Source organism: Marmota marmota, unplaced genomic scaffold (genome assembly GCF_001458135.2).
Source record: "Marmota marmota marmota unplaced genomic scaffold, marMar, whole genome shotgun sequence".
Classification (NCBI taxonomy): Eukaryota; Metazoa; Chordata; class Mammalia; order Rodentia; family Sciuridae; genus Marmota; species Marmota marmota.
Genome location: NW_025999968.1, coordinates 12,576,334 through 12,587,258, shown reverse-complemented (window position 1 = coordinate 12,587,258; position 10,925 = coordinate 12,576,334). Strand labels below are relative to the sequence as shown.

The 10,925-nt window shown below is 42.5% G+C and overlaps 1 protein-coding gene across 1 annotated transcript; it reads left to right on the top strand.

Annotated features, from left to right (window-relative positions):
- Nucleotides 1–657: 657 nt before the first annotated feature.
- Nucleotides 658–2,927, top strand: LOC107136053 (palmitoyltransferase ZDHHC19-like). The gene is made up of 4 exons (XM_015478278.1): nucleotides 658–785; nucleotides 1,106–1,227; nucleotides 1,744–1,883; nucleotides 2,643–2,927. Exons 1-4 carry the CDS (start codon nucleotides 658–660, stop codon nucleotides 2,925–2,927), a joined length of 675 nt encoding a protein of 224 aa, XP_015333764.1.
- The last annotated feature ends 7,998 nt before the right edge of the window (nucleotides 2,928–10,925 follow it).

Below are 10,925 nucleotides of genomic sequence, written 5' to 3'. Positions count from 1 at the left end.
AGTGAAAGTTGTATTTTTGTAAAGCATTAACAGAAAATATCATGCAATTTACAAGAAAAATATGAAATGATATTAGCAAGAGTAAAGCCATGTAGACTTTGCATAATAGCTATGATGCATGAAATATAATTTTTATAATCTGAAAACTTTACTTTAGACTTCAATTTGAAAAAAAAAGTAGCTTGGTGGAATGCTCTTGTAAATCTAATAAAATTTAAAAGATTTGTATAAGTGAAAGATATGAATACAACTACTATACCAAGAAGCAAGTAACAGCACCATAGTTACACTGTTGTTCTTATTTTAACCAAGTTTAGTTTTCAAGAAAAATTCAGAATCTGTAGTGTAGTTTAATCCTCTAAGCTAACAGTGATAATTTAAACAGAGTTCTACATATTAAAAATCCTTAGATTAGTTTCTCTCAATAATAAAACTTTACACAAAAATTATCTGGAAAGATGAGAGCAGATTTACTCCCAACATCACCATGTGTATGTGGGGGCAGAAGATCTTTACTCACAGAAGCCACAGGAAGCAGCCAGTGCCCCCATTCCAGAACCTCTCTGATGTCACACTTGTCGTCATGGCACTCTGGGTACAAATCCAGAAGAGCCATCTGGTGGCTCTCATTTATTTGAGAGCAGGCGATGAGCCAAGATGGTCTCAAATGTTTTCTCACCTTCACCCAAAACTCCAGCCAGATATGGCTGGCTTTTGCCAAGCCTTTTGGCATCCTTTAATGTGGCAGCACTGGCCACTTTGAGTGTCCTCTTTTTCTCCATCCCGTGAGTATCTCATGCAAGCTACTAGATTTCTTACAAAGAGCTAGAAGGGAAAATAGTGATAGTTAAGAGGCAGGAAGTGGAGAAAGAGGATCAGGAAGAGGAAGAAGGATATATAGTCAGAAGCACAGAGATCTAGAGTGCCTGATGCATTTAGGAACTGGTGGGTAATGCTAGTGACATTTGATGGTGTCTTTGGTGTGTTTCTAGCGTAGATATTTAAAACTGTCCTTAAGGAGTGTGAGTCCTATCTTAGGTAGGCCAGGCCTCATGGGGCATTCTAGGTTGCCCCAGAGTAGAACTTAGTCTGGCTCTGCTTTCAGCTGCCGAGCCTTGGCCCAGAGTGGAGAATGGGCCCTTCCAGTGGCCACTGGGCTCCTCTGTCTCCTCAGTTTCTACAGCCTCATTTACATGAACATATCAGACCCAGGCATCTTGCACAGAGGTAAGGCCTTAGAACCTGGAGAGGAGGGGGCAGCCCAAGGGCTGAGGCCTATAGGGGTGATTTCTAAAGTGCTCACCCCACCTAGGGCCTCAGAATCCCTTCTCTCAATGTCATCCTTAATTAGGTGCTGGCAACTTATTTCCCAACCAACTGAGGTGTGATAAAACAGAATCCTGGAGGTTTTCCAGTTGCTTTAGAAGACCTAGCAGGCTGGCAAAAGAGGCCAGGCAGGCTCTTCCAAACCTCGCAATTGATACTCTTTCCCATTTCACACATGTCTCCAAGCCCTGATCACTATTCCAAAGGGTGGAGCTCCATAGAGAGCTCTTCTGGCTGGAAACCCCCTTCTCTCTGACTGCCAGCTCATGTGAGTGGTCAGCTTGCTCAACAGGAACCAGGATTCACCTGCCCAACTCCTCCCCACCCTCTTGCTGTCTTGTGATTCTACTGGGCTGCCCCAAGCAGCAGAGTGCTCAAAGGGTCTCCTGCCACTACCCAAACTTCTTCCCATGCCAGGCTCTGTGGAGCAGAACCCAGAGGCATCCTATGTGGCACATTTGAACAACAAATGTTTCCCAATGCCATGGTGTGCCAAATGTCATCTCCACCGCCTGCCCCGAACCTACCACTGTGAAAACTGCAACATCTGTGTGGAGGTGAGTACTCATCCTCCCTGTCCACTCACCAACCCATCCCCAGGCACCTAGCCAGGAGAAGGAACCACCCATCATAAGGGGGCCAGGGGTTGGTATGAGACTATCTTCCCACACTGCTAAAAGTAGGTCTGACACACTGTTGGTCACTTACATATGTCATCGTCTCTGTGTCTGCACCTGTCCTGAGAGACTGGCCTTGCTTGCACAGGTGTGACATGCAAAGGGCATCCCATCCGTGCTGATCTGGTGGAGCCACGGGGAGGAAAGGCAGTGACTGTCCCATCCCCTGCCTTGCGGATATACCCAAATTTTAGGCTGGCTGCTGCCCTGTTCTGGGGATCTTTGCCTATCCCCCTCTGGGTGTCCCAGTTGGAGGGTTTCCTGGGTTCTCAGTGCTTTTCTCTCGTGTGCACACCCTGCATGGGTTTACAAGAGCACAAGGCTGGCTGGGAAAGGCTGTTTCTTTCATCTTCATCCAGTATCTGAGAAAATAGAGGCCCAGATTTATACTACATCCTGTTCCAAGTGACACTGGGCAGGTCTTGTCTCTAAAGACCTCAGTCATGACAGGTGAACTGATGAGCCATGGACTCCTAACTGTTCTCTAGCAATAGAAATGCTACTTTCTCCCTGGAGATGGGAGCTCAAGTGTAGGCCCACGAGCAGGTGGCCTAGAGGGCTAGTTTGTGGGAGGCCTCAGGATTTGGGGGTGCTGGAAGCCAGGCCAGTAGACCCTCAGTGCTGCCTCCTCTCCTCTAGGAATTCGACCACCACTGCAGGTGGATAAACAACTGTGTGGGCCACCGCAACATCAGGCTCTACCTGCTGCTCCTCCTCTCATTGTGCCTCTACCTGGGTGCCGTGCTGGCTATCTGTGTGGTATTCCTGGTACACAGGAGGCACATACCCTTCATGGACCGAGCCCTGACGTATCCACGCAGTCCCAAGGGTCCACACTGGAACCAGCTCTGGTGGAGGGGAGGGAGGGGTGGTCAGCCAAGGGGCTGGGTAACTGAGGGCGGGGATGACTGGGCGGGGCTATAGGGAGAAGTCATTTGGGAGGACCGTTGGTGGACCTCTTGAAGGCTAGTGGGGGTGGGGCAGGACATGGCCCATGGAATTGAGAATCCAGAGTGGGGCGCATGGAGTCGGGGAAGAAGGTTGATCTGGGACAGGAAGGACCACAGTGAAGTGGGTGAGGTTGGGCTTAGGTGTAGTAGACTAATGGTCCAGTCCAGAGAGGAAGAGCTGGTGGGTGGGGACAGTTGGGACCTGAAAAGGAAAGGGGAGGGGTCAATGGAAAGGCGGGGCCAGGGGGGAACTGTCCCCTGGCTTGGCTTCTTAGCCTGTGCACAGCATCATAGTGGCTATACCTTCCGCTGGCTTCCTGCTGCCACTCATCCTGCAGCTGCTCATCAAGGCCAGGGCGGTGAGCACCGCAAGGCGCCCCTATGAGACCCAGGTAAGGGGACCAAATGTGTGTGCCCTGATACCCAGCTGGCCACCTCTGCCACTAGGCACTATCTCTGCTTTCTCCACTGCCCTTGGCCCTGATGATGCCCCTGAGTCCTTCCTGACCCACCTCTTAAGATGCAGCCCAGATGTCTCCTCCCCATGGAGCTGGGTGTTCATGCTCCCTCCTGGGTGCATTGCATTGAAAGCCTTCTGTGAGCTAGGATGTGTGTCATTTGAGGGATGCATACAGAGGTGAGTTAAGTACTACATGCTGTCTCGCTGATAAGCAGCTTGCAATCAGAATAACACCAGCTGACACCCAGGAACACTCGAAGAGATGGGGTTGGTCCTGAGTGGTGTAGCAGACAGGAAGAAACTGGGAGTTTGACAAGGCAAGGGCTGTAGAATAGGACATGCCACTCTGTGTGACCTTGGATGGTGTGTGCTTTTGGATTGGCAGAAGGCCAGACTGCATTGCCTGTGAGAGACACACCTGTGCACAAAGGCATGGAAACATGGAAGTAGGGTGTGAAAACAACAATGGAGAAAGGGATCTAATTCAAGCACAGGGTGGCAATGAGCAATGAGGTTAACCCCATGGGGTGTAGATTAGAAAGGCCCAGAAACTCAACCCTGGTAATTAGTTTGGATGAAGTGCAAACCTGGGAGAAATGGTAAAAATTTCCTCAAAATGTCATGAGGAATAATTTACAAACCATAAAATTTATCCTTTTAGTCTATAGTTCGGGATTTGGACAAATGCATACCATTGAGTACTCTCCACCATGGTCAAGGTTAGACCAGTTTCATTACTCCAGAAAATCCTTTCATTACTTGTCAATTTCTCTCCCTACATCCTTGTGGGTTTTTGCTTCCCAGAATCATGTATCGGTGCAGTTGGGTGCTTTTTAGTCTGGCTTCATTCATTTAGCCCAACACATTTGAGAGTCATCTATGTTGTTGCTCATATAAGTAGTCTATTTCCTTTTATTTCTGTGTAGTACTGTATGGATGCCCTGCTTAGTGTTATACATTCACCATTTGAAGGATTTTTTACATTGTATCTAATTTGGGGCAGTAGTTTTTCTTTGTGTGTGTGTGTGTGTTTGTTTGTTTGTTTGTTTGTTTTTCTACCAGGAATTGAAACCAGGGATGCTTAAACATCCAGCAGCATTCCCAGTCCCCTCTATTTTTTCTTTTTGAATTTTTAAAAAATATTTTGAGGCAGGATCTCTAAGTTGCTTAGGGCCTTGCTAAGTTACCAATGCTAGCTTTAGTCCTCCTGTCTCAACCTCCCAAGACCCTGAGTGTACAGTTTTGGACAACTGTGCCAGATAGTTTGGGGCAGTTCTAAAGAAAGCTGCTACAAACTTTGGTGTACAGGCATCTGAACAGAAGTTTCATTTCTATTAGATAATGTTTTAGGGGTGGGTATTGTGAGTTACAAAGTAAACATAAGTGGAACAACATACAGGAAACAACCTTATCATTTCTCTTTCTACCAACAATGCATGAGAATTTCAGTTGCTAAACTTCCTCACCAACATTTAACCCTGTCATTTGTCAGTGTTTTGTTTTATTTTCAAATTGTAGCCTGTCTAATAAATGAGTAGTGGTATCTCATTAGGGCTCCAGTCTGTGTTTTCCTAGTGAGTAATGATGATGAGCATATTATCATGTCTTATCAGCCACCCATATGTCTTTGGTAAAGTTTTTGCTCCAAACTTTTGCCCACTTAATAATAAATGGTTGTTCACTTATTGAGTTTCAGGGGTTCTTTATATTAGATTAGGATCCACATTTTGCAAATATTCTCTTGCAATTCGTGGCTTCTCATTTCATTTTCTTCATAGCATCTTCCAAAGAGCAGGAGTTCTTAGTGGTGCTGTTTTTCCAGTAATGGGTGTTGAATCAGGGGTGCTCCACCACTGAGTTTCTCCCCAGCATTACTTGTTGTTTCTCACTCTACATGGAAAATATGTCATCTACAAGGAACAGTTTCATGACTTTCTTTCCAATCTATGGGTCTTTATTGCTTTTTCATTTGGGGGTTGAACAGGAGTGAGAAGGGTGGTCATGACGGCCTCGGGACTCCTTTAATATGACAACACCTCCTCTAAAGGCTCCTTCAGGAAGACTGGTGGGCAGTACCAATGCGGAAAGGGGAAAGCTGCAGACCCAGGGACAGCTGAGAAGACAGAGGAGCCTGTGAGCTCAGCACTTCCCATCCTTAGTCACCCTTTCACCACAGCCATATCTGGTTCCCCTCCCCTCTGTGACTCCTCTGCTTAGCCCTTACTCCTCAGTCCTGTGACCTGCCCTCTTCCTCCTCTCTCCAGCTTCAGTTCATCATTTAGTTTTCCTGGCAGCATTTTCCCTTCCCCCATCCTGTGGTTCTTCTAGCTCCAGGTCAGGCCTTAGGCCATTGCCCTTCCTCCTCTGCTCTGCTCAGAATGAGGCCCTCCATGTGCAGATTGCCCAGTCTTAAGGGACCTAAATGTGGCCTGCACTCCTGGATTCACCAGACAGGGCTCCTTTCATTCATTATCTGCAGCACCTGAAATAGGCACTAATTCCATGCTCCAACTTCCAGTCCCTTCCCTACTCCATTCCTGACCGGAACCTCCTCCTAGAGACACTTGCTTGGTGCTTGGTGGCAAGGACTCTAGAGGAGGAGCACAACTGTCCAAATCGCAGTTCTATAACTGACTTGCAGGGAGACCTTGGCTGTGCTACTTATCCCCCTTGTCAGTTTTCCTATCACTTAACAGGGAAATATGGGTTAATTCACACAAGACACACAGAACAGTGCCTGGTACCAGAAAGTGTCCTACCTGCTGCTATTAGTATTACTACCATTTTTTTCTGTAGTCAGCTACATGTTTGTGTCTCATCTTAAAACCCAAGTAACTATCACCCTTAACATCCTAGGACTCCACTCTACTTGTTGTACCCCCTGTGCCTTATTGCCTGAAAGAGTTGACAGTGCTCACTAGCTCCACCCTTCACTTCCTGGACCACATCAGTCCATACCCTGCCCTCGGTGTCATGATGATGCTCTCAACTAGGGGCAGAGCCAGCAGACATTCTTGAGACTACCCTTTCTGGACAGGACACAGCCTCTGAAACCAGAAGGAGCAGAAATAGCCTTCTTGCATGTCTTAATGCTTACTGCTCTGGGCGTTTCCTCTGCATGTACTTGGGTGCTGTGAGCTAGGTTGCCTATATGGGTCTCTTGATACCCTCTCCCTGCACTACCCTGGCCACTCCACACCCTGCCCAGGGGCCTCATATTGCAGCTGCCCTCTCAACCCTGAGTGTAGGCTGGCCATGCTGTTTGTAGTGTGTTTTCAAAACCCAGTGCAGTGACTAGAGTTTGTTTTTTTGGCTACTGAGTATTGCATCCAGGGACACTTTACCAATAAGCTACATCCTCAGTCCCTTCCATATTTTATTTTGAAGCAGGGACTCACTAAGTTGCTGAGGCTCCTCTCTAATTTTTATCCTTCTGCCTCAGTGTCCTGAGTCACTGTGATTCAAGGCATATACCACCATGTCTGCTTTGACTGAGGTAGATTTGATGCCCTGAAATATTTCTGGCTGGGGTGTATCTGAGTGGTAGAGCATTTGCGTAGCATGTGCAAGGCCCTGGGTTCTTCAGTACCCAGTATACAAAGAAAAATTTGAATAAATGAGTGAACCAACAAACAAAAGAATCAACATTTGAGATAGAAGAAGAGATAAAGGGTCAGAAAGAGTTCTGATGTCTTGAGTCCCCAAGTTCAGGGGAAGTAAAAGAGGCAGCAAGAAGTTGGGCAAAAAATGCACAAGAAGATACCATTTGATGTTGGTCTGTTGATTGAGACCCAGAATGTGAGCAGGAGCTACAGGAGTGGAGCCAGTGTGAGATGCTGCTCTGGGTGCTTCAGAGTTTTTGAATTGTATTCAGGTCTGGTTGTATTGCATGAGTATGGGGGGGGGGGCGGTATTCAAACTTATTGCTCAGTTCTTAAAAGTTTATTAATTATCATTCCTTTCAGCATTTTTGAATACCAAATGTACCCCAATCCTTAATATATTTTGTTTTGAGATAGGGTCTCACTAAGTTACTGTGGGCCTTGCCAAGTTGTTGAGGCTGGCCTTGAACTTATGATCTTCCAGCCTCAGCCTCCCAGGTCACTGTGATTTTAGGCATGCAACATTGAACCTGGAAGGAAACTAATTTCTTTAATGCTGTGAACACCTTAAAGGAGGCAAAACCTCATAGCCCAGATTATGTATTTTATGTTTTTATATTTACATCTCTCTCAACTACGATGTGGTGGCACATAATGCAGTTCCCAGGCAGAGCTCTGAGGACTGCCATTGGATCCTGATCTCATGATAGATGGATGTGCTTTCTTCATTCATTTCAATTGGCTCATTGAAGTGAAAGGGAGGCTAGGCATTATATCTTTGTAAAATGTTTTGTGAAAATTTGTTTCTTCTTGAATGTTATTTTTCGTAGATGGCCAGGGATTATTAGATGGAAAAATTACCCATGACATAATTAAGACACAATTTTACTGCAGGATGATAGGCCATAAAAGCATTGATTTGGGGCTGAACATGTAGTTAAGTGTAGAGAGCTTGCCTAGGATACATGAGGTCCTGGGTTCCATCCCTGGCAAGGCAAAAACAATAGCAAAGCAAGGCAAAAACCAATACATCTAGCTTCTAGGCGGTGGTACCCACGTATAATCCCAGCAACTCAGGAGGCTGAGTTAGCCTGCTTGGAAGTTTTCAGCCAGCCTCAGCAATTTTGATAGATCCTAAGATTAAAAAGGACTGGGGAGTAAGCTTGGGGGTGAGGCACACCTGGGTTCAACCCCCAGTCCTAAAAAAGTAAATAAATACAAAAATGGTTTTGAATCCTACCAATAAGTATTGATCTTTGAGTTTGCCATTCTGATTTTGTTCAGAAATTTATTTTTAAATTATACTAAGCTCTTTCTCTATTGCTTGAGAGCAATGTTATTAATCTGTAGAAAGTGTTCTGTGATTTTTAGATTGAATTAGTAGAATGAAATGAGAATTTTTGGAAACTTTCTTGGGAATTTATTTTTAACAACTAAATTCAATTTAACATTAATTTTATTAGTAATAAAAATACTGAAAATCACCTGAATATTTTGAACATGAAAATAAGAGATGTTATGTATTGATTAATAATAAATGAAATAATACCTATGTATATGGATATATATCAGAAATCAAGGTAAGCTTATCTCTCTTTTTATTATTATTTATTATTTATTATATTTTATTTATTTATTTATTCATTCATTCATTTATTTTAGGTACTGAGCTGACTCCTGAGTCCTTGTATGGGCATGTGCCACCACACATGATAATTTAAAAAGACATAGGAAGATGGTTGAAATTCTTCACTGTATTCATGAGTCTATGTTTTTTACCTTTCCCCCCTATATTTCTGTAGGTCTGAAATATTTCAAATAAAATTTTGGTTACAATGATTGCCTCCTCTTTTCTCTTTCTTTTTTTTTTTTTTTGTTTAAGATGTTAAATCTTAAGTATTCTTTGATCATTTTGCAATTGTGAGAAGGGCAAAGTCTTTGGATAGTATAAATGGCTGTGATTTACAAGTCTTAATTCTGATTGTGTCTTTCTCCCCTTAGGTTTTCTGGCACAGTTTTTACTGCTATTGATGTGGCTCTGGGTCAATAAAAGTTAGCAACTTTTTCATACTTCTACATGCATATTAGCTTTCTTTTTGGAGAAAAATAGATGAAGCTAAGCATAATCAATAGGAATATAATTTTTAAAGATGGATATATTATAAGAATTAATGTATATAATTTCATACCATTTTCACTTTAGGGGGAACAAATAAGGCATTATATCATGAATAAGCAAATATTGTAAAAAGTATTTTCCCAGGCAGGAATGAAAAGAGGAGTAAATTCCTGGCACTTGGCTGAGCTTAGGTTGGCTAATCAACTCCAAGAAAAATTTGGAAAATATTTAGGGTCCAGGTAGTGGAAAATACTGTGCATATTCAGTATGCGATTCAAAATACTACTCATTTGTCAGTTATAATCTCACTATGTAATAATATATCATGTGTTAGTACAAATTATTAACAGGTTGGTGTTTGTTACTTTCTAAGAGAATTAGGAAAACCACTGATTTGTTTTTTAATTACATTTCCATTATAAGTTGTTATTAAACAGATTAATTTACAGAAACACCCACAGAAGGAACTGATCCTTAATGAGCTCTTGGTGATGAAAGAATAAAAGAATCCCAACATAATTCACCTCTTAGACAGTTAAATATGTTTGAGGTTCTTTTACTCATTGGGATAAAACATGGAAATTTGTAGTTTGATGGAGGCTAGCCACTTTGAAGTGTCAATACAGAGAAGGTCCTTTTGCTACAAGGACATTACTTGGTTAGTGTGAGAAGTCAGCTAAATGAAGGACACTGCTGATCTTTTGTCTATTCATGCAAATGATCAGACACAGAAACATTAAGAAATGATCAGCTGAGATTCATATCTTAAGCCACAGAGTGACTACACACATTTCTGAAATGTTTAGATCAGGTTTGATTTTAAATGCTCTTCTTTGTAGGTAAATTGTACACGTTCATCAAAAGCTCCTGTAGACCACATGCAGTAGTGTAAGCTTGTAATCCCAGCAGCTAGAGAGGCTGAGGCAAGGAGGATCATGAGTTCAAAGTCAACCTCCACAATTCAGAAAGTGCCTAAGCAACTCAGTGAGACTCTGTCTTAAATAAAATACAAAATAGGGCTGTGGATATGGCTCAGTGGTTGAGTGCCCCTGAGTTCAATCCCTGGTAACCCCCTCCAAAAAAGAAACCTCATGTAGTTTAGAAATTGAAGTTTTGTTTGTCTATTTTTTTGAAAAGACAGAATTTAAAACTAAACATTAAAAATTGAATTATATAATTCAATTTTTGAAAAGAGTGATTATACATATGAATGAAGGACCACTAGTATAAATGTTATAAGTGGTTTATTATATTGTTACAGGTAATTTTATTTCTTATATAAATTATAAATTTGTTTACGGTGGGGAATTGGTAATATATTTTGAGTCTTTATATCCTTAATTATGGGTCTTCATTAATGGAAATTAATTTTCAGGTACATTTGACTTTTTTTAAGATAGTATTTCAAGTCAGCATGGAGTGGTGGTTAAGATAAGCCACAGGCTTTGGAATTATGAGAACTTGACTTCAGATGCTGATTCTGTCATTTACTATGTAATCTTAGATGAGTTACTTAACCTCTCCAAGCCTGTCTCTGTATCTGCAAAAGAAGATCAATAATCCCTAAAGTTGTAGGGTTATTTTTGTTGGAAAACTTCAAAATGTACACCTAGACTACTATTATGGGCAAACTATGACTTCAAAATCATAATGAATATCATAATGACCCTCGGACATTTTTTTTGTGCTGTGATATATTAACTTTCCAATTTTCTTCTTTGCTCTAAAACTATCAGCTTTGTTGTTTTATCATTATGGTGCTTAATATTTGAACTTGTACACAGAGTCAAA

Excerpts from the sequence above, each read along its gene's own strand:
- LOC107136053 (XM_015478278.1), top strand. The coding sequence starts at position 658 with ATGGTCTCAAATGTTTTCTCACCTTCACCCAAAACTCCAGCCAGATAT. Across the intron at positions 786-1,105 it reads GTCCTCTTTTTCTCCATCCC|CTGCCGAGCCTTGGCCCAGA; the intron begins GTGAGTATCTCA and ends CTCTGCTTTCAG. Across the intron at positions 1,228-1,743 it reads CCCAGGCATCTTGCACAGAG|GCTCTGTGGAGCAGAACCCA; the intron begins GTAAGGCCTTAG and ends TTCCCATGCCAG.